The sequence below is a fragment of the Puntigrus tetrazona genome, chromosome 14 (genome assembly GCF_018831695.1).
Source record: "Puntigrus tetrazona isolate hp1 chromosome 14, ASM1883169v1, whole genome shotgun sequence".
NCBI classification, from domain to species: Eukaryota; Metazoa; Chordata; class Actinopteri; order Cypriniformes; family Cyprinidae; genus Puntigrus; species Puntigrus tetrazona.
In genome coordinates this window covers 6,165,555-6,193,500 of record NC_056712.1, presented here as the reverse complement: position 1 = coordinate 6,193,500, position 27,946 = coordinate 6,165,555, and the positions used below count along the sequence as shown (strand labels likewise).

Genomic DNA, 27,946 nt, shown 5'->3' with positions numbered 1-27,946 from the left:
AAAACCCAGCACAATGTGTTTTATGTAAAGAAGCCTAAGCGACGCAGATCCGCTGTGTTTAATATCACTTTATTAACCAGTGTTCTGCTGTCGAGCTCGATCATATTCAAACATACAAATAATTTCACTCTAGTGGAACATCATGACTGCGGCTAACGCTCGTTTCTGACGTGAGAGAGCGATGCTTTGGGCTCTTCTGTGTGGCCTTGTGAAACCTGTATGCAGGCGTTTAAATTAAAACTTCATTTTCACTCTTTACTTGAAAACGTAGCACATCATTACAGCTGACAAAATGTAAATTCATACTAAACATTCATAAGAAAGGAACTAAGGAAGTGCATTATCACCGAACACCGATAGATTAGATTATATAGTCACGAGTTAATCACGTGAGCTCACATCCTACAAACACATCCCGTGTTCTCCGAGGAACCTGGTGGAGAACCAAGACGAGGTTCAGTGGCCTTGGTGTCCAGTAGAAATGATTTCTTCTAGCTCCTGGACCTGTCTGAACCAGTGCTGTCAGCGGATCAGTCACCACTGAACGCCGTGTTCATTTATTATGAATATATAAATACACACATATACAGTACACGCGGAAAGTATTTACACGTATGTACATCTCTGTATTAGTTCTCATATACTTAATGTTATAAATATATTTAATATGTAAACATATGTTTTGTTCTGAAATATAAACATGCACGTGTGTGTATCTATATATACATAACAGCATACATGTTGAGTCCCGACTGATCTCCAGACAGCACCGATAAACAGCCGCTCGCTCTTCTCCAGTCACTACGATAATAAATAGTATAGTATTTAGTGTAGCTATTACAAATCAACGACAACGACAACGACACCAACAGAAAAACATCAAATCCAGAGCGTGTGGATGTTTGGGTGTGCTTACTACAGAGTGTTCATGGAATCATTTAATACAATCAAAAATAAGCCCCTTTGGAGGCGAATTCAAAAATCTACTTGACCTTTTATAGACATACAAAAACATCTCTATTTATCATATGAAATGAGTTCAGTGAGTATACAGCGACCGAGGAGGTTCTTCTTCACTAACTCTAGGAATAATGCTGTTTTCAAAGTCCTCTCCGTCAGTCAGAAAGCAATACCCTGTTTGGTCTCTGAGTCGAGGAGCACCACGCGGCGCTCAGTGATTGTCAGTGATGTCCAGATGATTGTGAATGCACTCCAGCAGACTACTTTTTGCCGTTCTTTAGCGACGCCAGCTTATTGAAGTTCTGCCAGAAAGGAGACGGTCCTGATTTGGAGACGTGGAAGTCGACTAGGTCTGAGTGCAGAGGGTCGTCGTGGAGCGAGGGGTCCGCCGGGGACACGCACCTGCTCTGGCTCACACCTGTCCCATCAGAAGACAGAGACGGAGAGGTTTGAGACGGGACAGACGGGGCAGACGCCGTCGATGCTCGAAGCAACAGAACCAGTGCAGAGCTGTGATGAATCATGCGTCGCACCACTCTCCCGCCATCATAGCACAGTTAATACAGAGCCCCCGAAACACTGAGTGCGTTTAGATGCAAGCTAGACGCTTGTTTTGAGTCCGAATACTCTCCGGGGGCCTCCATGTATATCGTACGTGACTGTAGTAACTATGATATTCTGGCAGATGATAATCAAGTATGAGCTGTGGTCATACATAGCATGATTCTAAGCGTTACAAAACATGTTTGGGTGGTTTTTTTTTTCCAACTACATGATATAAGCCAAACCAATACAAATATAAAAAGATATACAGATATAATTAGGCAGATTTCTAGCAACAAAAAAAAAAAGTCCCATGGCATTTTGAAACGCAATCTGTTTTTATGCTTCAGTTTTCTGAAGGGATCGTAACTCAGTCAACCTTTACTCACACACAGGAAATAGAATTAACTGAATAGAATTAAATTAACATTAACAGCCTCTGTCTGATAGCTTGCTTTATACTGTGATTGAAAATCAAATACAATGTAATCAGTAATAATAATAATAACGGGCATAACTCGTTCACACACTTTGTAAACCTGAAATGATTCATCTCTCAGGTGTTCACGAAATTCTCTGAACTTATATTATTGATAGATACTGTTATTATTATTATTAAGTATAATCTTTCAGAGACACAATCACCAGTAAAGTAATAAATAATGCCATTGAATCATTTCTGGAAAGACTATAGCGGTGTGAGTAAATACTGACGAGTAAGGATCGAATCAACAGTCCTGTGGAAGATCTAGAGATCATAGAGTCTGATTCGACTGATTGCGGAATAATAGCTTTATTATAGTTGCATTTCAAATTCACTGCCATGGCATTTAGTAGAAAAACTAATTCTACTTCGTGAGAATACCTTTATCATTTTCATACCATGTCCATATAAAATGTCCCTCTTTCTCAAGATGATATCTATCAATGAATCTGCAAATTCAAGAACATACTTCACCGTTTGTCAGCGAAGCGTCGAGGATTCACAACATATATAATAACCCATAATACAAATCAAATGTACATTCACTGCATCTTGGTGAAAAATAAACACAATCAGCTGAAAGCAGATATTAAGGGGCCGAGCACAAAAACAGGAGGTGCACCGCATGAAAGTTTAATGTAATGCAGCAAATATTAGGAGGAATGGAGCAGAAGAACTTCTAGGCTGTGACCAACAGGTGGTGCTGTTCCAGCAAAAAGAAGAAATGACTACAGGAGCCACTCGTCCAGTCTCATGAGGCTCATTCACTAATAAAAGCAGTTTGCTGATCTGAGTTATCAGGCAGAGAGGTATAGAGTAGAGTGAGCACCGTCTGGTTATGACTGTGTCACCATCAAAACATTCACGGCGTGTTTTCGGTCCACACAGATCAAAGCATTGTGGTCGAAAACCTCAGGCTCCAAAAGAGACTCTGTGCAGCTCCTCCAGAGCTCGGCCCCTAAACACACACTGCATCTTCATCTGAACACTTCACTAGATCTACACGTCAACATCAGTCAGCACCAAAGGGTCTTTTCATTGTTGCTTGAATATGTATATGATTTACTCCGATTTCTCCCTCATTGAAGAGGGTTCATGACTCTTTAAACGTGGTATAACCCTGAAGCGCACGACGTACCTGAAGAACAGCGGAGTTTAAAGAAGTCATGAAAGCTACTGCTCCTTCATCTCATGACATGTACTGTAAGAGCACGAAAAGGAGCATTTATTCCTTTAGGCTTCATGAAAAACAAGTGTGTTCAAAATTCAGCATTTTATTAATAATGAGAAATGTTCGGTTGTTTTGATTCGGAATATTCAGTTGAATTCTGATTAAGATGATCGCTTCAGATCAGTTTCTCAGCGAGTCTTCTGTCATTTACAGCAGTCTGTGTTTCACTGCTTAAAGAAACAGCATTTCATGACTCCTTCCATCACGTCAGAGCTGTTGTGTGTATTTGACCAGGATCGAGGAAGGACTGGGTAACTCAGTCATAGCCCCGAACGCTGTACGAGAAGACGTTTACTGAAGTAAAGCAACAATGAGAAGACAGGACTCAAAATAGAAAAATGTTGAATTCACCTGGTATCGCTTTGTTGCCTCACCTTTCTGTTTGGCCACTTTACGCACCGTCATGGCCGCCTGCCGTTTCTGGTATTCAGAGATCTCAAAGCCTGAACACAACCAACAGAAGATCAGTCCTGCAGGGAGGCTCATTTTTTGCAGAATGATTGTGTACAAAATGCAGAAAAACTGTGTTTACGGCCCAATACTCTACATTTGAGAGTCTAAAACCCTAATTTACCAACAAGCACAGTTGAATGTAGAGTGTTTTGTAGTGCTTTAACACACTGACAACCACCAAGATAACGGAGGAAACCACGTGAAGACGCAGCTTCTCCACAACAAGAGGAATACACTAATACACTCTTAAGACCAGGGGAAACCTCACAAGTAGTCATATTTCACGCCGGTGGATCGTAACCAGGATGTAAGTACTGCTTCAAAATGACAAAAGAAGAAACAGCACCAAGAGACAGAAAACAGAAAACAGGCAATTTCATTTGAACTCCAAAGGGCCGTTCGTCGGCTGATCAAAAGTTTAAGACCATAGGCTTAAAAAGTTCAAATCTGCACAAAAACATCGTTCTTCGGGCAGGAACGCTGTCTCTCAGTCTCTGAGAGTGTCAGGAATCACCAGCGTGATGAGTACTTGTCCCGCTCCTCCTGGTCAGAAGTGTGTATGTAGAAGGTGCACACAAACACTAGACCGCAGCGTGGGACACACACCACACTGAACCGTGTGCAGAACCGGCACCTAATGGATGAACTAGGTATTACAGTCCAAAAACTACCGGAGAGGGGGTTTTCACCCTCCTTCTCAGACTTGGAGAAAAAAGTGCACTTGATGATGAATGAAACGAAATACGGGGTGTTTTCTGGCAGCCTGCGGAGCTGAAACCAGGTAAAAACACAGCAAGCACTGCTTTGTAGATAAACAAGTATGTTAACTTGGCACGTTTCTTAAATATCTGAAAACATACTATAGTATTTGTATGCTTTAGTAAGAGTCAAAAACAGCAAAAGATGTAACAAAGCCCAAATATACAAAAACCAAACATTAAATATACAAAACGTAAGATTAAAAGGAAACGTCTGATTAGATATTTTACAGTTAGTACGGGAACTTACTGTTAACCTAACAGACTTTTTTCAGTACCGTTTTCACGCCATTCTTACGGTGTGAGGATAGAAAAGCTGGCCCCGGGGACATACGGAGACGGATGAGGTCGGGACTTACCGATTTTCTCGTCCTCCTGGACCATCTTGCGCTCCTCGTGGAAAGCCCTGAGCCAGCGGATCTTCTCCTCGGGCTTCTTGGCCAGGAAGATGTGGATCTCCTCGCTGTCTCTGTTGTGCAGCTTGAAGGCGTTCTTCACGCTGACGTTAAAGTCGTCGTCCCGTCCATCGATGGCATCTCTCACCGTGTAGCGGTCCATGTCAATGCGCCCTTTGTAGTAAAGAATGTCCCGGCGGATCATGTCCTGAGGAGAGACGCAGAGAGCCTCACAATCACTTCAGATTACTGAAATAATTACTCTCTCAGCACATTATTACTCCTTTCTAAATCCTGACCAGTTAATGGCATATTCTTTTAATTATAATAATTCTCACTATTACTTATTAACCAGCATCACTGCTTAATAATACCTAGTCAAGTAGTGGTTAATTTAAGAAGGAGTAAGGATTTAGAATAAGGTCTTGCAGAATAAGACATTGATATGTCAATATCTCAGTAATATTCATGCTAATAAACAACTAGTTAAAACTAAAATGTTAGTAACTTTCTTACTAATTCACCACGATATTTAAAGTGAGAAGGATATATAAAAGTATGCATTTTGAACATTAAAAGTGTTTATTTACTAACCCACCGTACAAGATATTATCTCTGAGGATTATTCAAATACTATTTATTGTTAAATATCTTTGTGCTTTCCTTCCTGCACCACACCGTGTTAACAGCATCAGTACTGTGTGTATGAGAGTATAGTGAGTATTAGTGTGTGGATTTTTATTTATCTGCCGTCTGATCTGTAACGGTCACACAATAATTATTCCAGCTGCTGTGAGAATAGACTGTAATTAAACATTACATTTTTTAACCCAAAAAAAGTTACGGATGGCTGCTTTAAATGAGATGAGAAGTCACCGTGATTAAATGAGTGTGTGTGTAAACGAGCGGAGCGACACGTCTCAAAAAGAGGAGAAATATCTGGATTTAGAAACTGATTTGATTTGTACACACACACACACACACACTCACACACACTCACACACACACTCTCTCACACACACACACACACACACACACACACACACACACACACACACACACACACACACACACACACACACACACACACACAACCACTGTGTAAATCATTATCTTTCTACGACAATCTGAAAGTGTATAATTGAGTTAATGTAAAAACTGCATTATGTGCAATTTACATGTTTGCATACATTTTTTTCTTTAGAGACTATAAAACGAGGCAGATTTGAATCCCCAAATGTTCATTATAATTGAACTTATTTAAAGAAAGAGCAATTTGTTCAGTAACTAAAATTAAAATCAAATAATATTAATTTATGTGTAGTTTTTTTCCTCCTGTTGTACAGAAATCATACCGAAATATCTTTGATATGATTCTAATTAACCGTCAGGTTTTGAGATTCAAGTCCAACAATGTTAAGCAAGGAATGCTTTTAATACGGTTTAGGAAGATTCGTATGATCAGTGCTCTCAGTTTATCCTTCAGCTGAACATCTCATACCCCTTTCTGAAGAAAACATGCCGTGGAAAGATCATGTACCTTTTTGCACAGGACCAGCTGATGATCAAACAGAAAGAAGACTCTCTGCTGGCTGCGTCCATACGGCTGATAGATCCACGACATCTCGCCCGTGTAGATCAGCTCTGAGCTTCTGTCCAGAATATCATCACCCTAACCAGAACAAAAACACTCGGGAGTCTGGACAACCTACGGGAGCTTTCACAGCTACATGATTAAACAGACAGACATAACCTAATATAATAACAAATATTAGACATTATGTGTAGGATTCCCGAATGAAGGTCAGTGTGAAGATCTCTCTGACTGTATGTGACAGAAACACACCTCCCAGTCCAGCACCGACGCCTGCCACTGAGCGATCTTGTCGATGTTCTCCAGTCTTCTTTTGCGCTCGTTGATTTGCTGAGTGACGTTCCTCATGACAGCGAGAGCTGCTGCCACATAACGGTAATCACTGCCAGAAAACACCGACTGTTAATACATACAGACATATCGACAACAACATGTGGCCCTAACGTAGACATCCCGACAGAATCAATCACTCTAGAGTAGATGATTTCTTTTGATAACGAGCAAAATACGTTTGCTTCGTAAACCAGACGGATTAATTAAAAATGTAATTTCCTTCTCTGCCAGCAGGAGGCGCTTTGAGCAGGTTAGCACGGTAACGGTAACACCCACCTCTCGGGTTGATTTAAAACGTGCTCATGTTTATTCTACAAAGCCTTTTGGAAAATCGGTCGGTTTTGATATCATGGGAGATGGCCACAAATAAATAAATGCATGGGAAACACATCCCAACAGAACAATAACCTGAGACCAACTTCATTACTCATCATTAGCTGCGTCTGTAGCCGACGGCTCTGACCGGACCGATAAACACACACACACACCGGAGGTTAACTTAGGGCCAGGCACGTGTGCCCCATGAAACATCTACACACACACACACACACATGTTTTCTGCATGCGTGTGGGTTACCTGTGGTCCTGTGCTGTGTACTTGAGCAGCTCGGCCAGCTGGAGAGGATACTTGCAGATCTTCTGCACCGGGGTCAGGAGGAATCCGTCGATGGCGATGTCGATCATCTGCTGGAGCAGGCGGCAGGCCTCGAAGAAGTGCTGATAGCGGCCGTCCTTCATCAGCTTGGACAGCTCCATGCAGGCGTCCAGGTGGTTGTTGCAGTACTCAGAATAGATCCAGAAACCATCTTGCTGTGGGGCAGACGGGCAGAACTTAATCAAACAAATGTCTTTCAGGGATTTCAGTACAGCTGAAACCTCATCGATACACGACCGCTACAGACATTTTACAGATTTATTCAGTTGTATCTCTATTCAAGTAATATGAATATGAGTAACGATAAAATAAAGTGTTACAGAAAAAGTTACCTTCATGCCTGGTTCTGTGATCCAGGCTCCTAAATGTATTTTAAGGTTTGCAGGAATCAGTTCAAACATTTGAAACCTTTAAGGAGTATGTAGTTACTCACATGTTCCAGAAAACACGGCCCAATTTCACTGAGATGGGGCTCCTCGATGTTGTACTGTTTCTCCAAATCCCGCACGAATCCCATTTGAAATCTGTAGATATCCTCGATGTTCCCAAAAATCACTTTCAGCTGGTCGTCACTGAACATGTCAATCCTCTTTCGGCACTGCCTCAAGTATCCCTGCAGACACAAACACCATCACCAGTCACTAACCGTTCAACCTTCAAAGAGTTCATGAAGACACAGCAAAATAATGCCTTGAGCGACTGAGTCTTCTGAAGAGACACGGTCACTTCATATGATGCACTGATTTCCGTTCGGTTTTTCACATAAACACTGATCAACGCGCTCTCATAAAGCTCATCAAATATGGCAAACTGAAGACAACCAATGAGGTTTATCTTGCACGCCAAACACTATAACATATGCGTTAATCAATGTTTAGATGTGAAATGAAAGCCTCCAGTAAATCTCTCAGGATTCCCTAGAGATGTCTTTATTTGTGCGCTGAAGCAGTACCTCACAGATGTCCTTCAGGTGTTTGATGTAGTGGCGCTCCGTGCTCATGATCTCGTTGATGACGTTGGCCCTCATCTGGTCTCGGTTCTGCAGGGGTTGACCGATGCACAGGCAGCCGTTGCCGGGGTCGCTGTGTCCGTTCTGCACCTCGCCAGCACCCTCGGACGACTCTGTGCCCGCATTTTCCTGGTTAACCCACAGCTAACGGCAGACAAAGAAAGGCACACAGCTACATTACATCTCCAAGCTGTGAGATCTGCAGAGTGGAACAGGTCTGAGCCCTAAATCTCACTGGGGTGAAGATGTTTACCCACTGACTAAAGTTGTTGTTTTTAGAGAAGCCCATGCATTTAAAGATTCCATAGTTACAAAAATACTACTTCATTTCTCTACAGACTTCCAACATCGGCTGTTCTTTAACCATTTTTTGGACTGGACATGTGTGTTATTCCAAACAAATGATGAGCTGCAGTCTTGATCTCATGGCCTTTGGAAATAAGTCACAAAATCTGCCTTTCAGTTTCAGTTTATGGTTTCAGACAAGAATGCATTGTGCTGCAAGATGGCACAGAAGATATTTATATTAGGTGGGCTATGTACTTACATTTAAATTAATTTTACATTGCACTTGTATGTGACCCTGGAGAACAAAAACAGTCATATGAGATGTCTTTTTTAATTGGAAAAAGCTGAATAGATAAGCTATGTGACTTAACTATTTAAATATTTAGAATCTGAGGGTGCACGAAAAATGTAATTTTAATAAAATTGTCTTTAAAGTTGTCTTAATCAAGTCCTCAGCAATGCATATTACTTATCAACAATTACATTTTGAAATGTAAAATAATATCTTCATGAAACATGATCTTTACTAAAACATCCCAATGATTTTTGGCATAAAAAATATATATATATAATTTTGACCTATACAATGTGTTGTTGTCTGTTGCTTTAAACATACCTGTGCTGCTCATTACTGCTGTTGTGCTCCAGGCTCACATGTTTTAAAAATGCCTGCATGTAATTACATCTGTAATAAATGTTTGTTATTATAATTACACTGTTGACCGATCGCTTACACCTTAACCCACCCTTAAACCTACCCGTACACCAAACCTGTCTCTAACCGTACCCGTATACACCTCAATAGAGGCAGAAGGGTCTTAAAACACTATATGAAACACAGTTGACCACCACAAGTATATTGCACTTATTTTTTGATGTAAGTACATAGTAGTTAAAGTAATATAAATTGGGCAGAAGATGCTTCTGAAGTGGCATATGTGCAGACTTTTTGTTTTAATGGGGAAAATAAATCTAATGGTGGCATAAATCTACTTCCATAGGACTCTCAATCTTGGCAAACTTCTTGAGTGTGGGTTTTTTGTTCTTAAATACACTGAATACACAGAAACAACATGCTCTTTTTGATGTAACTGATATTATTATAGAGTAAATACAAAAGCCCTGTGGTGCTGTATTGGTTTGTACAAAGAAGTAAAAAAAAACACGTTACAGAGTAGAAAAACATGTATGAAAATCGTCTGATAGCACCGTGCTTTTGTTTTTGGTGTAAAAATAAAAGATGGGAAAAGATCAGAAACACTGAAATAAAAATGTATTGTGAAGAGAATCATTTTATTGATTTCTGACGTGTGGAGCTTTGGGGTTTGGTCTCGGCGTGGGTTTGGAGGGTTCGCCATTTCATTTCAGCTCTGTCCTGTCAGGAAGCGTCAAAAACCACAGTCCTTGATCAAAAGGCAACTTAACAAGCTTTGAAAGTCCATCTAGAATGATTACACACACTCATTGCCAATTCAAATCTAGGCATCTACAGAGATGCAAACATAAAATGGGATGCTGCCCTGCGAAAACGAGAAGATGGTTCTGAATGCAAAGCAGAAACTACTACTAACATCTACTTCAACACTCGGAGGCTATTACAACACGCATCCAAAGCAGCGCATGTAATGAACAAACATATCGGATGCCCATCTACTTGAAAAGCTATGAAGCGCACTAAGAGCGTGATTTCGTTTGGATGCTTTGAATGCTTTGTGAGACGGCTGTGTTGACAAAATCAGCAGCACTTGATGAGATTTGAGGAGCTGGGAACGCACCTTTGCTGTTGTGTTATGGAACCTTGGAGTTGCTATAGGGTTGATATAGAAAACTGGTTTTGTGTAAGGTTGAGGAGGGTGGGGATCAACCTTTGGAAAGAATGACAGAAATACACTTGGTTTTAATTCTCTCTTGCTGTGGAAGAATAGAAATGGAACAGTGAGATGGAAGAGGCTTGGCAACACTGATTCAACACTGACTGCGCTCTTTTCCACGTTTTCCACGTCCACTTCTTCACTTCAGACCTTGAGCCGCATCACAATTTGACAACAAGGTCACGCACTCAATTCCCAGAGGGCCACAGCTCCGTAGATTAGCTCCAAACCCAATCAAACTCACCAGATCCGGCTAATCGCTAGACACCTCCAAGCAGGAGTGAAGTCCACAGAGCCGTGGTCCTCCAGGAGCTGAGTTTGGGACCTGTGATCTAGGAGCTTATCAGATGAGATGAGAGAGCTGATGAAAGACGTACCCTCACGAAGCTGGCGGGGAACCAGCCCTCCTCGTCATCCATCTGACCCCACCACCAGTCTTTATTGGAGGCGTCCAGGACCTTGATGACGTCCCCGGCCTTGAAGGCCAGCTCCCTCTCGGCCATGGTCACGTGATCCCATACCGCCTCGGCGCTGACCACTGAGCCGCCGCTGATCAGCTGCAGAACAACACAGAGGTCAGAAAACCTGCCGTTCAAGACGCAGTTCTTTTGATTGTCGTTCTTTTATTCTTATATGACTTTCTGGAATCAGACAAATACGACGTTTGAGAAAAATCATGTTAACGTTTTCAAAAGATTCATATTCCAAAGCATTTCTATCGGGCTATTTCTTTTCAGCGACTGTTACTGTAACAGTGGTCAAACGTAGCCCCTCCTTGTGGGCGGGCTCAACGCTGCCAGAAGCCACGCCCCCTGGGCCTGACATGTTAGCTGTCAGAACTCAAACTGCACAGCATCATGAGACAGCGGCTGAATACTGTGTTTTTTGCTAATATGAATGAACAGCAGCAAGTTGTTTTTGCATCAAGACAACTTAGTGGTGCTTCCTGATCTTTAGACACAGATGACACACTACAGGCCAAAGTATATAATATGCACTTCCGCGGAGTAGATAAAGCACAAAGGTGAGTGTAGCATTGCAGCGAAAAGCTTATCTTCGTGAGGACCATCAGCACTGTCTCCCTTATCTAAAACTCATCACGCAAATAACTAATCGTGAAAGGTGCTGACTCCACAGCATTATATTTCCATCCACTCTATTTACAACACTTTGTGTGCAGGTCGTATGTTAATGACAGCCTCACAAAAATACAGCTAAAATCATGCTGTTGTGTCGTGGGACACAGAACGTGAACTAAGAACTGTGGTCTTCGGTAACAGAGAAACGGAGATGGGATCACGAAAAAGATGAAAGTTGATTGTGATATAAATAAAAGACTGACAGGATTGGGTGAACAGGCTATATTTCAATATGTTTCATTTATTGTTCACAGGCCCTGTGACTTTAAATTTCATATGATCAAACAAATGAGTCATAGAAGCATACAAAAAAACCCCATAAGATCAAAAAGAGCCTCGATCACGTGTTCCTGCAGTGATTCACAGGATTATTTATAATCATGCAATACATTTATTTCTAGTCCTTGTCATGAAAACCATGGTCACACTGGACTCTGAGCACAAGAACGCTAGGGTTTTTTTCATTCATTTTAATTTTATATGTAATGTAAAATTGTAATCTACCTCATTTTACTGCAGCGATGCAATCCTGCAGATTTAATATGCGTGTGTTCCTTGAGTTCACAGCAATCTTAAAGTCTTCACATTATATGAGTTTGCAGGTAAAGGGTTACGCATTTAAACCCTGGAAACTAGCCTGGGCTTGAGGTCCTGTCTCTCACATTCACATGCATATGAATGAAATGTAGTGCGACAGCCCTTAAGAGTGTATTTAAAATGTATTTTGTTTTAACAGTTTTCCAGAAAATGAAAGCCAAAGGTGGGCCTGACATCAGAAAAAAACGGCATGGGAACTAGACCTCCATCTTGGATCTGACGAGATCTCTTTAAAGCAGACGGTTGGTATTTCTTTTCTAAATAGAGGCGCTCATATGATGATTTCCCTACTAAGACATGTTCCTTGATCAACATTTTTTCTTAACATTATTGTCCAAAACATAGACCTATCCACACATCTAACCCTATCCATAATGTATCCCTACAATCAGAGGAAACGTAGAAGTAGGGTGTAGAAGCAGCTAACACAGTTTGGAAGGCTAACCTTCACATTTCCTGTGAACCTGCCCTTCAATTCTGATTGGTTGATTGGGATCAACAAGGGTGCAGCTGCTGAAATCCCCATCACCCGTGAAATAAAGAGTCAAACACTAAGTAAGAGGCTCTGACGGTGCGTTGGTGCAGTGGTGCTCCTCAGAGAGCGGCGTCTTCAGCAGCGTGTGTTTCTTCCCTCAGATCACAAACACGCCCTCCGTTCTCCTTCGCTTCATGTTTCGAGAAGCCTATACATCACTATCATTTTCTGCATGATTACGGCAAGAAATATCCTCTTGAGCACCTTCAGACCGTTCCGTTAATAATGCAGAACAACTCTGCGCACAGATCATAATATTAGGACACCTTGAAGTCGTCTCTCATTACAGAGTCCTGGGGTTCTGTGAATGGAATGGAATTATCGTTACGTAACCGACCGCTGTTCCCCTCATGTTTCTGCATACAGCGTGCCTTGAGTAGAACGGCAAGTGCGTATGAAAACACAAAGATGTCAAAACTCAAAAGAAGAACAAGAAACACTCGTCCTCTATTTGTCATTTCATATCAGTGTGCTCTGCTTGCTGTGAGACCCGTGGGACTTTCTTATCTTTTTAGAAGAAATACGCCTTGTTAATAAAGTTCTATAAACTCCTAAAGGGACTCACCGCTTTAACATCGAAGTAGAACGACAATGAGGAACTTATAACATCAGTAAGTGTGAAGGTAGGATAACATTAGCCCAAACGCCAGCATCTTCACTGAAGAGATTACGTAACAGACTCGGGTCCTGAGAGCGAGGGCCAATCAAAGACACCAGAGACAGGTTTGCACACACAAACACATGCTCCTCAACATCTAAACATATGACACACGGCTGAGAATGAACCATCCAGACTCTGAATAAAGCCCTTAGTAAAGCAGCTGATGTTTAGACAGTAATGATGTGGAAACAGCTAATTTTGTATTTGCCACACCACGTGTGCCGGCATGTGATCAAACACACAATATCAGATGCTATCCGACCATAGATGCATAACCATTCAGTTCTATTCTCACGTCGTGAAAAGACTGGGATCTAAAGAAGCATTGCGATTTGCATCTGCAGCAGATGCACGGTATTTTGCATCCCTTTCCGTTCATAACCTGTTCATAAATCTCTTATCAGACTGTTTTTACCGTGATTCCAGCACAATTCTACTCTTACTGCATGCAGTTTCATATGTTACGGCTCCAGAGCATTGGCCATGAATATTAATTCACCAGCATTTCTAAATGGACGGCCATAAATCCTCCGCACGATACGCACAAACACAACACCTTATGATACGCGTTCAAAAAGCCGTGGAATCGTTTCAAAATCAGCTTATATAACGCCATGAGACTGGAGGATGACGGCGGAGGACACACACACACACACACACACACACTTGGAGATGTGTATTTTACCATATCGTCCGCAGTAAAGAGCAGAAGCACAGAAAGGAAGAATCACAGATCTCCGCGTCCGTTCGCGTGCGCGTCAGTCATGCCGGGGCCCCTTCAGCTGGAGCCCATGAAGAAGATGAGGATCACGTTGACCAGCAGCAGAATGGCGATAACAGTGAACACCGCCACCGTTTGCACGTCCAAGGTCATGCTGCAGCGCTGCGAGGTGCGCGACGCCGCGAGCGGAACACCGCGTCCAGCCTCGAACCCCGGCCAGCCTGGCGCCCGCTGAGGCCGTGTTGCTAGGCAGCTCGCTGGCTTCTGAGGTACAGCTCCGAGACGTGTAAGACAAGACGCGCATAAACACGCCTCATCCTCACCATCATCTTCATCGGCATCAGAAGAGCGGCGCGGAGGAGCGCGGTTCAGGGGCGTGTCCCACGGCGCTCCGCCAATCAGAGGCGGCTGCGCGACGTTCCTCCCTCACCATGGAAACACTGTCATTAACTTCAACAAACGTTCTCGCGCTGTTACATAAGAACCTGTGCCTTTACAGTAACGTTAATTAACAATAAACGCTCGTTATTAATCTTTGCTTACGTTAGTTAATAAAAACAGTGGTTTATTGTTTGTCGGTGTCACTTGAGCGTGCACAAACCAATGCGTTAGATGAATAAACGTTCAGAAGTAGTAGTTCATGTAAAGTGTTGCCAGCTAAACGTATGAAGTCTACTATAACATCTTATAATTAGCCTACACCAAGATCAATCTTTTTATCGTCAAATGTCAGTACTTAGTATCTCATAATATTCTTGTTGGCTAACTGGCCACAACAATGAAATGGCGATCATTTTTACCACTGTTTGCTCATTTTTTGCAGTCATTTCAATATGAATCCAATCCGCTGGGAATTAAATAACAGACCTGTTTTTCTAGGTCCTCCTGGCCTGCTGAAAAAACTCTCAATTCTAGGCGTTTCTGAGGCAAATACCATTACAATCAGCTTTTAATTAATAAAACCATTAAATGATTTCATGTAGTGTGTTTTCATTAGGATTTAATAAACGCCACCAGCATCAGCAGTATACATAGAGACCAGTACAGCTTCATTAAAACCTGTCTATTGTTTTTTCAGCAGGCTTTCAAGATTATCGATGCAGAAAATCAGCTCTGTGACCAACACAGGTTTATGATTCATACACGATTTTTAATCACGACACACGACTTTGATGAATTTTGAAGCCTAAATGCAATCAGCAGAAGCACAGGCTCTAAATGAAGCACACATTGCTTTAAGGTCACCGCTGCTTTCTGTCCTTATCTCCAAACACTTCCCTGACGTTTAGTTTGCACAGGTTCAGGTTCAGGTACACTCCAGAGCTACTCTTACTTAAAGGTCCTTTGCGTAGTACGAGGTTTCATTTAAAGACAAAAAGAAAATCAGTTAAATAACCTTCAACATCATGACAATAACTAAATGTTCGGAAAACTCTCTCTTTCATAATAAGTCGGATATTTAACTCTTGTGCACCCTTTTAGTTTTTTCTTCTTTGGGATAATTTTGCCTGTTTTACTGCTAGCTGCGTATATTTCAGCTCAGGTGTGTGTTTTTACCGGAACTGTAATATTCCCCGCTCATTTCCCTCAATACATCTATTTTGCGATATAGGTGCAAAAAAAAAGAAAAACTCAAAAATGTCTTCTTTGAAACACGTTATGATTTTAATCGTAGGGCCATTGAAGGACACAACGACACATGAGCCAGAGTTAGGAGGCTTTCAGCGGCAAGGCTTCAAAATCCACATGGTGACTATTTCTGCTCTTTCTGCCCAAACAAATATTTACCAAAAACTCTTTTCTTGAGACGTCATTCTCAAATGTGAACTTGTTTAGATGTATGGCTTTGCTTTTCCAGCAGGTTTAGAGTTCATGTTCCATAAAATATATATTTTATATAAAATGTTGTTAATAAATTATTTTCATAAACTTTTGGTTTCACTTTTTAAACTTTTTTTGCTTCAAAAATAATCTGCCATGTGTCTTCTTTAAAATGAGAGCAAACCTAACTCAAATTTATTTGACCGCTTTTTGACTTTGACTATGGACCTATGTGTAACTTTATTAACTAGATTCACAAGGGTTCAGTCATTTCTATAAACATGCCTTCTTACTTGTGTGCATCTTAAGACGACACAAAGGCACTGACATGTTTTAAGATCAGTCCGTGCGAGTTTCTTTAGTCCAGGACTAGGCTAATCTTTGTCTGTGTGTGTAACTGTCTACAACCAAGTAATAGTCGAGATGCACAACACATTTAAAGCCCTTCCTCTTTATGATACGTTCATAGACAAGAGAAATACTCACACACCTTACAGTATGTCTTTGCACGCAGCTATAAATGTGTTCACACAGCACAGCACACGGCAAACAGTTATTTGTGTCTTGAGATTATTCTGATGAAATGTCTGAAGTATAATGCATTGAACGAGCTTTTGTCTTGTGATGCAGGGCAGACGGTTATATAACTGACACTGATTCCCGTACGGCTCGATTACACCCATCCTGACATTTACACAACAAAGGTCACATCTGAAATTCAAACAGACACAAACAGTTTCATGAATACAGAATTATTATATGATTTAAGGAGCTATGCACAAGACACAGCTCATTTAAAATATATATATATATATATATATATATAATCGATGTGAAGTCAAACTGAAAACCATCTTTAATTGTTTTGAGCCTACTTTATCATTTACTTTTAATGCAAGCTTGGGATCAGTTTTATCAAAACCAATCACTGTTTGGGGGAACCACTGAAACCCAATCATATAGCACTTCCATTGTCTTTGGATGAAAACATCCGCTAAGGCACTGAATTGATATGTAAGTATAATATCTGTTGGCCAGTCGGTCTGTATGAATGAAGCACATAAATAATGAGTATTCACAGAGCAGTTCAGTCTCTTCACTGTCCAAACAAGCTGAGAGTCTTCTTCTAGTCTCTATGGTGGTTGGCATATAACAAAACATGCATTTTAGTGTCCTTTAACTAAGCTCCTCGAGGTCCTGTATAATAGGGAGCTCTGGAAACTCCTGTAATTCGGATGGCCCACACATTAGTAGTATTATTTCAAGGTTGTCCTATTCTTGAACAGACGGCACTGTATTAATCAGTATATAAAATGTGCTGAAAACATTGACAGATATTGCATTTCATTCAGATGTCTGTGATGGAGTGTGCATGAAGAAGAACACACCCGCTGGTCTCATTGGCGTCACGTTCTGATTGCTTTAAGGTGTTTCTTCTTAGTCATCAGTCCACGTTTATACATCAGCTAAAAAAGTATTGAACTCGTCACCATTTCCCAGTAAATATATTTTTAAAGGAGCTATTGACATTAAATGTTCCCAAATAACTCATACACACAAAGAAAACAAAGCCAGCAAAGACCTGAGTAATAAAAAGCACTGAACTGCTGAAATGTATTTAGTTCTTTGTACAGAAGCTTCAAGACTCCTTCTGTCTCACGCATTGATCAGCTGGGATGTTTGCTCTTTCTTCCAATCTATGACCTTTAGCTCTTATTTTCTGTTAGATTCTGGTCAGGTGATGGCTGGTCTTTATTTTCTCTCTCTGAAACAATCCAGAGTTTAATTATGAGTCCAGACATTGTGTTTCTCTCATGTTTTCTTGTGTTCCTGGTTATTAGTTTATTTACTAAACCTCCAGCACTTCTCTTGCTCCAGCACACTGCATGTATGATTTTTACATCAAAAGGAGTCATAATGTGGACATACATGGCCTTTTTATACCCTGTTTTTGACCTTAACATTTCGGTGGACATATGAGTGGACCGAACACGATTAAATTAAGTTAGGACAAAATGTGCAGAAGCTGTGTTGCTGTAGCTGATTTTAAGTTAGTAAATGGAGCATGGAATTTTGGATTCGTGTTAAAAGGCCTTTTATGAGAACAGAGCAGCAACAGAACGAGATCATACATCACTGGGGATGATAGTAAAGTTATATTTAACGCTCTTGCTGTGAACGGGTCTTAAGTCATGTAGGCATACATTTTGAGGAAACAACAGCAGACGGGACAAAATGTTGACGAACAAAGGAAAACAATGACACTTCCTGTCTGAGAGCTTGTGCGTAACAGCAGCCGCTCACCTTTGAATCTGTAGTAAACACTCCGACCAGGAAACAGAGGCCACGCTAAAACAAGATTTATATCTTCTCACATGCCTCCAGGGTTTGTCCTAGAACTTAGTAGAAAACTCCACAATTTAGATGACTGGCTCAAGGTCATGTTGAGCATCAGCCCTATCCAGCACCCATATGAGAACGAGAAATGTTTCTGCTCTGATAGAAACAGTTTAACAGAGCAGGATTGACCTAGCGTCTGATTAACAGCCCATCATCGTTATCATCATCATCATCATAATGAATAATACATTCCTCAACGACACGGGGTCGAGGAACATTTCCACAGGTCATGACCTCTCACCTTAAACGCCTGCTAGTGCGCGGTCTTGCAAACACAATCTCTGCTAATAGCGCCGCAATTACAATTGATCATGAATTATGCATGTTTTCATCGCTTTGAAAGCCGATGCGAGGACATGCCGCACCTGCCATCGCAATTAAAGCACTACAGCACACGTAATCAGACATCATCAGCACAATCTCCTTAATTGTAAGTCTGCGAGTTTCTGAAGGAGAACAAAATGAAGTGAAACAAACAACAACACAACTTAATGAATGTCTAATTTGTCTCAAATGCTATTAGTGAAGCTATCATGGTTTTTTTCACTCAAACTGCGGCGCTGACAACATTCATCTTTGAAGTGTAAAGGATTAGAGAATCTGAATGTGAAACTAGACTTTTACCACACGGATGAGGAAAGAGCCACTCCACTCCAAAGTTAATCTCCGATTCCCAGCATGCTTCGCGTGACTCGATGACTCATTGCTTTAAATGAACGCATTACATAATGCAAGCGAGGAAACAATTTTAATAGTGATGGCAAATTAACTGAGAGGGTGAGATTCGAACATGATCTTAAGCTGACAGCGTCTGAGCTCACCGCTAAACCATCAGCCCTTCATTCAGAAGTCATTTACACATCCACCGCCAGACGCCTGAACCACACTCTAATCCACGAGAGGAATTTAAAAGCGCTCTTTTGGTGTTGAGATTTATACTATGAATAATGATCGGTTTCCAGATCTGTTTCTTGAAGTATCATTTTTTTGCCTATTCTTGCTTTCTCAGGATTGCGAACACATGATTTCATGTAATTGACCAGATGAGTTCTTGAGAAATGGCATAATGGAAAAAAAGCAGTGCTACATGACTTGAAAAAAAACCTCCAACACTGCGCTGGGAGCATGCATGCACGAACGTGAAAGAACGGTTAAAACAGCCGGAGATGTCCTTTATAAGGACGTATGTTTGAACAGTACTACATAAACACTTCAGCTACTATTATTAACTAATACAGACACAAATACTGAATTTAGGACTGAGATTTAAGGATCGAGCTACAGTTGTGCACGCTGTTACATTAGCACTGAAAACCTGTGTTTATTCTTTGATTAAAAACCCTTTGTGTCTGCATCTTTGAGCTTTTATTGTTCTAACAAACATGGGTTTCAAAAGAATTATAGAATTAATTTTTTGCATTTATATTTGAGTGTATAAGTTTGTCCATCACATAAAGAGATCATCAGACATTTTGGATGAAACTGCTTGATTCAAATCGCTTAAATGTACAACGTTTCGGTTACATTAACCACAAATGGACAGAAATCCGTCACGTTTCCTTAAAAATGTCTTCTTCTTTGTTTTGAAGGTGAAACAATGTCCAGTGGGTTTGGAGAGCATTGTCTCAACCCACATGAAAATGTGTTAAATAGTATTCCAAATAAAAACACATGGTAAAGATACGCAAAAATGGACATTATATACGACACGCACAAGTTTGGCGTACATGTATGCTTTTTGTGTATCTCTACCACAAGTTTTTGTTTCGATTTGGCGTACTAATTACACATTCAAGAGATCAGGTATGTATGTTATAACAGGATGACACTAACCGGTTAACAGTAGCAACTCAGATGTTAATGCAGTGCCATTCATTTGTCCTGTAATACTTCTTTAACGGGACTCACACAACCGAGGGTCAGATGACGCCTGAGGACGGACGGAGGCCGGGTCACTCACCATGTTAACATGCAGCGGTCCAGATCCTGATCTAAAGCGCTTCCGTCGGTTAGGTCCTGTGCTGCTGTTCCTCATGCGGAGAACCACAGATTTAGCTGCAGGATAGATCGCTAGTATTAGCCAGAGCGCTCTAATGGTGATGTGAATCTGTCAGAGAGTTGTGTACCTGGAGGAGTGAGGATGTGTGAGAGGGCGATGGGCTCCAGGCCGGACAGAGCACTGGGCAGCGGCAGAGAGCGGCAGCGCTGGAGCAGGGCTCTGAGAGGAGGGTCTGCGGGAGACTGGCCCCGGGGCCGCGACAGCGTCTGAAAATCAGCGGCAGCACGTCAGCTAACCTCACAACAACACAGCGTCTCCTACAGCAGGAGCAGGGTTAGTCACGTGAAGAACAACATCCGAAGGCCAGGCTATTGTTCGCACAGGCAGACCAAACAATGATTTGTTTCCAGTCTAAACGTGAAATCCTGTTGTACAAGCCTGCTGGAGGCGTCTTGAAATGACATTAAAATGTGTTTTTTGTTAATGCATCTCCTTCTGAACAGTCAGATCGGATTCTGATGTGAAGAAACTCATCACACACAGGACCTGAATGCATGGAAAACCTTACAATTACAGTCATAGGTCTAAACCTCTTTATATATTTAACCTTTATTTAAGTTATTTAAGAACAACTTCTTATTATGATCTTATTATGCAATAGAATTAGTATCTCCTATAAAACATACAAACCAACAACATACAGTTTATTACACTTAAAAAAACACTTTAAACACTTTACTGTTTTATACTACAATTAAATATGCATTAGTCGCTTCATTTTTGTTTTCAATTTTAATGAAATAAATGATATTTGCTGGTAAAAGTGAAAGAGTGTTATAACATGTGTATTGGTAGTATTTGTTGGGTGGGGTAAACTGCTGTCCCAGCTTTTTCCCCCTGGCCTAAGCAGACAATGGTAGGTGGAGTAAATGGAAATAGACACTCCATTTTGAATTTAATGCCGTCATAATTGAGCTTTTTCATTAAGTCAGTGTTTTTCAACCCTGTTCCTGGAGGAACACCAACCTCTCGTATCTGACCAGTGTGTTTCTGGGCTGCGGTCCACTTTTTATGCCCTTCCCTCACTAACTTCCCTCCGTCTCGTAGACTCAGATGTACGTCATCAATTATATTGCACAAGTGGGCTGAACCAGAGCATGCTAAGCATCTAGCTAAGCCTATAGCTATGCCTGGGCTGTTGGAGAAAACAAATAAAATATCAATATATGAACAGCAGCTATGCTTATCCTCCTCCTTCTGCTGTCCTGTTTCTATCTAAGGTCATTGGAGTCTGGATCGAGTCTTGCTTGTGAAGACTTTAGATAATGACGTTTCTCTATGGAAATAAACAACTGCTAAATATTGTCTAATAACTGCTAAATATTGTCTTATTTGATTAACTGAAAACTTGTCTATATGTAACCACATTGAGTATCTTGAGATATGTATGTGTGCCATACAGACATCACCTCTAACTGATAACAGGACACCTCTAGATTGTAACATTGACACATTTTCTATTGTTCTGTTGCACAGAATTGAAGAACCGATGGTTGATGACTTGATCGTTGTTTGACCAATTAGCAGAAGAGGGTTAGTTTCAGGTCAGATCTTCTATTTTGTGGAAAACAAACATAAATTAATAGACAAACTGTAAAAACAGACAAGAACCAACTGCCCATATTGTACCAAAAAATTGGTCAGATTTAAAGAAAGAATGGGATTATGGGAAAGAATTACCCTTAAAGTGTAAACAAAAACAATGCGACGCTCATCAAACCAACTAGAAAATGCACATTTGTGCTGTTTTCAGAAAATGACAGGTCTTTAATGTTAGTCATTCGCTAATATAAAATTACAAAAGAGGAAGACTTAAGTAATTCTGCATGAGATTATTATTTAGATTAGTTTAGGATTAACACACTACATCAGAGATGGGCGACTCTAAAGCCGCTGTCCTCTGTCTCTAATCAAACACACCTGTACCGATTTGTTTTCTAAAGTCAGCAGGACTGGAGTGGCCTACACAAAGTCATCTGACCAGATCTTTACCAATGCTATGACTGCGTTTGAAGACGCTCGGCTGCAAAGCGATTACATTGTTCAAACATAGTGTGACCCCTGCGGTTGGGTTATTATTCAGAAGGTTGGCTTAAACATTTAACCCAACTGTTGGCTGAAAACAACGCATTCGCTGGGTTTGTCCACACTTGGGTTGTTTTTTGTAGTTTGACGGTCAAACAGCTTGGTTGATGAAACATCTCTGTGTTAGTAAAAACGTCCCCTTTCAAGTCATCTTATATTACCTTAAATATGTCCTCCGGGCAGTTTGTCTTCTTCCTATCCGTGCAAACATCTTGGTTTTCATCAACAGCTTTGCTGGATGAGTGATGCAGGATTTCTGTGTTTTCAAAGCCAGTCTGTGTGTCTTTCGGTGGCTCTGGTTCTTCGTATCTCGGGTGGCTCTCGATGGTGGCTAGAGAGATGTGAGTGGAGCTGAGCTGGGACTGCGATTCGTCTGAGTTATTACACAGAGAGCTGTTATCTCTCGGGGAGTCTGGGCACGTTCTCCAGGCCTTCAGCACCACCGGAGGAGAGCAGTCCACCATGGCATTGACAGGCGAGACCGCAGATAACGCGGGTTTATCGTGATCTGAGGTATCTGCTTTGTGCTCGCTCCTGACCGTCAAAGGCAGGAGTTCTCTGGTCTCCTGTGTCTTTCTTAAGCCGAGAGGCGACTGCTGTCCTTCAGGGGGGGAGAAAGAGCGCGACGAGTTTCTCCATTTCATTGCAGTCTCGGCCACGCTGTTGAAAAATCTGAGTAGGCCTCGGAAATGGCTGCTCTTGCCATCGATCCCTGTTTGTTCGGGTGTAGAGTTCAAATCCTTGACCAGTTCGAAGTTGACCGAGCCGTAGTCAGAATCAATGGTTTTGTCCAAAGCATTCATTGACTCAAAACTACTCTCTGCCAGAGTCTGACTTCCTTTTCCTTTGAGTGAAATTCTTCTCAAGTAATTCAATACGTCACCGCCCCGGGACCAGCGTCTTCTTTGAGGTATCTTGAGGCTTTGCTTCACACAGCTGTCTTCCTGTTCTGTCGAATTGTTGTAATTGGGATGAGATTTCTTTGTATAAATGACCCTTTCTGAGAACTTACACCCGTTCTGGTTGCTGACAGTGTTTCTGGTCTCCTGCTGGAAGTTGTCTGGTGCTCCAGCGGGAGAGACGTCCTCAAATGAGCAGTAGAAGTCTGCAGTGTGTCCCGCGAACGAATGTCTCTTGGCTTTATTCCTAAACACATGCTTGAAGTCTGAAGAAGGAGAGTCCTTGCACATCTGCACATCATCGGCCTCGTCTTTGAGGTCGACGCCGGAAACCTTACCGGCTTTTCCTCGAAAAACAGACGGGGACTTTAGCTTCTTGAAGGACCTGACTTTGTTGGTGATGGAGAGTTTGAGGAAGGAGGCTTCCCCGGGGAGGATGACGGAGTGCGGGCGTCTGTCCAGCTCCGAGGGGGTCTTACGGCGCTGAAGGATCCTCCAGATGGCCGCCGTCCTGGAGCGCCGCACCGGCTCCTGCTTCTCTCTTCTGAGAGTCTGAACGGGAATAATGCAGTCTGAGGAACTGCACTCCGGGATCCATGAGATATCGCCTTTGCTCTCTTCGTCGACTGAAATGTTGAACATGCTATTGACAAATCCATTGGAGAGACTGGACTCTGACGCGGGGCTGGCTGCGCTGTCCATCCTCTCGCATTTTAAGACAAGATGTCAGGTGTCCAGCTTAGGAAGCATCGTTTTTATCAACATTTGGGAAACCTGTGATAAAACAAAAATACATGCTATGGGAGATTAATGTGTCTAATGTAAAGTACATTTAGCAAAAATAACTATTTACGATTCTACATTCAGATGACACTCAATCATGTCCCCTAATAGACTCGTATGCTCATTAAAGACACATTAAAGACAAACATGAATACTTTTCCAGTTGTTCCAGATGTAGCAGTCCATCTACTTTGTCCTGCATTATTTATATATATATGTATATAGACTAATACCCAGCCGTTAGTTTAAATTCAAGTCATAGATGTAGCCTAATTCAATCAATCAATCAATCAATCATTTTTATTTATATAGCGCTTTTAACAACACAGGTTTCATCAAAGCACTGTACAGTATAAAGTAGAAGAATACAATGACAGGGATGTATAATGAAGAGAGTGAACAGTTTGTTATTAAATACAGAGACGGTCTCTGGAATCAATTCAACATTAAATCACTAGAAGTTAAGTGTCATTAAGCACTCTCTCTCACACACACACACACACACACACACACACACACACACACACACACACACACACACACACACACATACACTATCGTTCAGATATTTGTGGTCAGTAAGATTTTTCTGGCAAGTAATTTTCACTTTGTTAGCACCGACAAATGTAAGTGACATTACAAAACAGTTCTACTTTAAATAAATGCTGTTCTTCAGAGTTTCTGGTTATTAAAGAAAACTGTGAAAATGACCCACCGTATCGTTAAGCAGCACTGTATTACATTTTAAGCAGTAAAAAATATTAATAATAAGCATAAAAAACTTTTAAAAAGTTTAAGAAAACTAAATCTTTTTATTTAAAAAATATTAAAGTACTTTTGCTCTAACCCTAGTCTTCTTTCAAACATAGAAAATACTATAACTGACTCCAATCTGTACATAATATATAAGAAATTACAGCCAGCATTGAAAAGTTTGATTGATTTCAAACCCTAATCCTATTAGTCCCATTAACTTGTTGCTTATTAGAATGCATATTAACACATTAGCTGTTTATTGGTGCTTATGAAGCACATATTCTGTATGACCACATACTATATCTCCAATCCTAACCAGTTGCTAAACTTAACAACCACCTTACTATTAATTAGAAGCAAATTATAACTCCCTGAGTCAAATGTTGTTGTTAATAGTTAAAAGTGAGAATTGGTCCTTAAAGAGAAGTGAGATCTGATCTACATGATCTGAACACACACATCAGGAAATTCCTATTCTCTGATGAGAAAGTGTATTTGAGCGAAAAACCAACTTACCAAAGTAAAACGTTTGCGTCATAGAAGAGCAGAAATCATTCTGTGCGAATCCTTTCACGTCAGCAGTGCTTTTCCAATATAATGATTTGTCCGATTGTTAATCGTCAACATGCTCCAGGAGTTTTCTCAGCCTGATGCCCCACAGAGACCGAGCAGACGCCACACACACACACACACACACACACACACACACACGCCCAGTTCCTCTCATTAGGCTTGAAGTCATGATCCACTTATTTCTGCCTCTCTTCCATCTACAAAGAGTCCAGCTCCGAGTGGAGCGCAGCGGCGTTTACATTCACCCTCAAAAAGGTGGATTTGAAAGAGAAACGTTTTAAACTGAATTCAGCGCCGAGTGTGTTTCTCAGTGCAATCTCTATAGTGAATGAACACAATGCACAAAAACCTAGGGTCAAAGTTTTGAGGGCCTATTTTAAACGCTTCCTCTTTGTCCTGTTTTGGTACTACTGTAATCACATGGCATTTTCCTGCTGGACACAGGAAAGAGAGGATCTTACACAAGTGACTGAAAAAATGCTTGAAGCTTGACAAAGACAGGAAGCCTGGCTGACAGCATGTAAATATCTGCGCCGTACACTCTTTCCCTTCTGTCTGTGCTGCGCCATTGTGAGGGAAAGACAATTGGGTTTCTTTCCCCTCGTGAGTTTGTCAACATGATACGCCGCTGAAGCTTGTCGCTGGCGCTCTCTGTACGTGTACAACACACATATCACGCATTCAAAGGCTTTTTACTGCTGTCCACTTTTCTCCACCAGCGATTCTGCTTCGAGAGGATAAAAGGCCGTAAAGAGCGCTCACGTTCGGCCCACTTCCTCTGCAGCTTTCCTGCTATCCAATTCTGTTACAATGCACATCCTGGAGAAGAAAACCCTCCTTCGCTTTTTGTTTTCCAAAACCACGACTAAACTCTTGTGTGAACGAGCGCTGATAAGGGGAGGGTTAGCAGGCTTTGACTCTCAATTAAAGCAGGTTTTCTCAGCTAACGCTGGCTTAAACGCTCCTGACCGTGCTTCAGAAACCTCGTGTGATGTCATCACTTTTTATCTCGTAGAACAATTGGCGTCTTCCTTGGTTTCCTGTGACACAGATCAAGGGTTAGATAGCGCAGGCTCAGACCGCTCCGCCACTGATTGTCCTGTGATGAAGTTAAAAGTGCTATAAATAGTAGAAATGAAAGAATAGAATACTATGTGGTGATCATCGCTGGAGATGTAATGCACAGATTGCATTAACCTAGATGTAGTGTAACTATTTCAATTACTTTATTAACGGATTACGTTCATTTTTAATTAGCCTTATACCTAAATTTCTAAAAACACGATATTCAACACGGATTGCTGTCACTTGATTGGCTACGGCCACCACAAAATCAGACTTACTTTGAGACCATTCTGAGGTTAAAACAATAACAAGAAACAAGAGTAGACATGATGTGTCTAAAATCAAATCTTTATCACAGGAAACACTGGCATCTAACAATGACTTAAATAAATAAATAAAGCGGAGCCGTGGATGAATTTTAAGCGGCCACAGCATGTCTATTGAAATATATTATACACGTCCCGCCAAGCTTAATTTATAAAATGTGCGATGCCACCACAAGATGACAGCACTACGCTTTAGACCGGATGTAGCAGCAAAAAGCAATGTGTTCGTTCTCAGTTCTTTGGCGACTAAATAGAACCTCGAGATATTTTTGATTTATGCAGTTTTATGCTCTTTTTTTCAGTTTAAATGTGTGAATGGACATACAGTCAATCTATGTTAGAATTATTAATATGTTAAAAAAGGTCTATTTAATTTTTTTGAGTTTTGCCCTTAAGCTACTATTACTGTCAACTCAAACTAATGTCTTATATATATATATATATATATATATATATATATATATATATATATATATATATATATATATTCTGCCCATCAGTGTGTCCACTTTGATAAGTCCGGCTCCTTTTAGGAAAGTTTGGACACCCCTGAAATAAAGCATATATAAACCCAAATAGTAAATAAAACCGTTATGGAATCAGTGTGTGTCTTAAACTCCTGCCGTCTCATATTTTAGAGCCGCCGCTGCTTTCTGTATGTGTAAAAAACTCCATTGCAATCCTTCGATTTTTCATAAAATAATTTTATAATTAAATTATAGAACTTAGTTACATGCCCCGAACACATCTTAATCTTTCTTTATTTATTAAGTCTTGCTCTACAAGTTATTATATTACTTATTATTTATTATATTACACTTATTTTCATACTCGTATCAGAGCGTGTGTGGAGCGTGGCCGAGGAGATCCTTTATAGGCTTGAACTCTTGAATCTATTTATTTCAGGCGGTATTGTGTGCCACAAATGAGCTTCCAATGTCAGTAACCCAGA

General features: G+C 41.0%; 2 protein-coding genes across 7 annotated transcripts in view; both read right to left on the bottom strand.

Annotated features, from left to right (window-relative positions):
- Nucleotides 1-53: 53 nt before the first annotated feature.
- Nucleotides 54-25,914, bottom strand: arhgef9b (Cdc42 guanine nucleotide exchange factor (GEF) 9b). Of its 6 annotated transcripts, XM_043256740.1 has the most exons (15): nucleotides 25,547-25,914; nucleotides 22,754-24,265; nucleotides 20,575-20,713; nucleotides 20,409-20,503; nucleotides 10,952-11,131; nucleotides 10,479-10,568; nucleotides 8,359-8,559; nucleotides 7,840-8,019; nucleotides 7,329-7,561; nucleotides 6,671-6,800; nucleotides 6,365-6,496; nucleotides 4,789-5,032; nucleotides 3,593-3,661; nucleotides 2,369-2,436; nucleotides 1,236-1,378 (listed from the first exon to the last, which is right to left on the bottom strand). In XM_043256740.1, the coding sequence occupies exons 2-15, from the start codon at nucleotides 24,191-24,193 to the stop codon at nucleotides 1,373-1,375; spliced, it is 3,207 nt and encodes a 1,068-aa protein (XP_043112675.1). In that variant the 5' UTR covers nucleotides 24,194-24,265; nucleotides 25,547-25,914; the 3' UTR covers nucleotides 1,236-1,372. The 6 variants fall into 6 exon arrangements, with proteins under 6 accessions (XP_043112673.1, XP_043112674.1, XP_043112676.1 ...); XM_043256738.1 differs by lacking the exon at nucleotides 2,369-2,436 and having other exon boundaries at nucleotides 54-1,378; nucleotides 25,547-25,912; XM_043256742.1 differs by lacking the exon at nucleotides 2,369-2,436 and having other exon boundaries at nucleotides 3,570-3,661; nucleotides 25,547-25,912.
- A 2,030-nt stretch (nucleotides 25,915-27,944) lies between these two features.
- The window catches only part of asb12b (ankyrin repeat and SOCS box-containing 12b), a 4,972-nt gene continuing 4,970 nt past the window's right edge, over nucleotides 27,945-27,946 (bottom strand). The window contains exon 3 of the mRNA XM_043256759.1: nucleotides 27,945-27,946. This exon is cut by the window's right edge and continues 1,526 nt beyond it. The gene's annotated coding sequence lies outside the window, so the exon portion shown is untranslated.

What these genes read in the sequence shown, in the direction of transcription:
- arhgef9b (XM_043256738.1), bottom strand. Translation starts at nt 24,193, where the DNA reads ATGGACAGCGCAGCCAGCCCCGCGTCAGAGTCCAGTCTCTCCAATGGA. An exon ending in TACACAGCACAGGACCACAG is followed by an intron (nt 6,801 to 7,328) that starts GTAACCCACACG and finishes GTTTTCTGGCAG; the next exon opens with TGATTACCGTTATGTGGCAG. An exon ending in CCAGGAGGACGAGAAAATCG is followed by an intron (nt 3,662 to 4,788) that starts GTAAGTCCCGAC and finishes GGTTGTGTTCAG; the next exon opens with GCTTTGAGATCTCTGAATAC.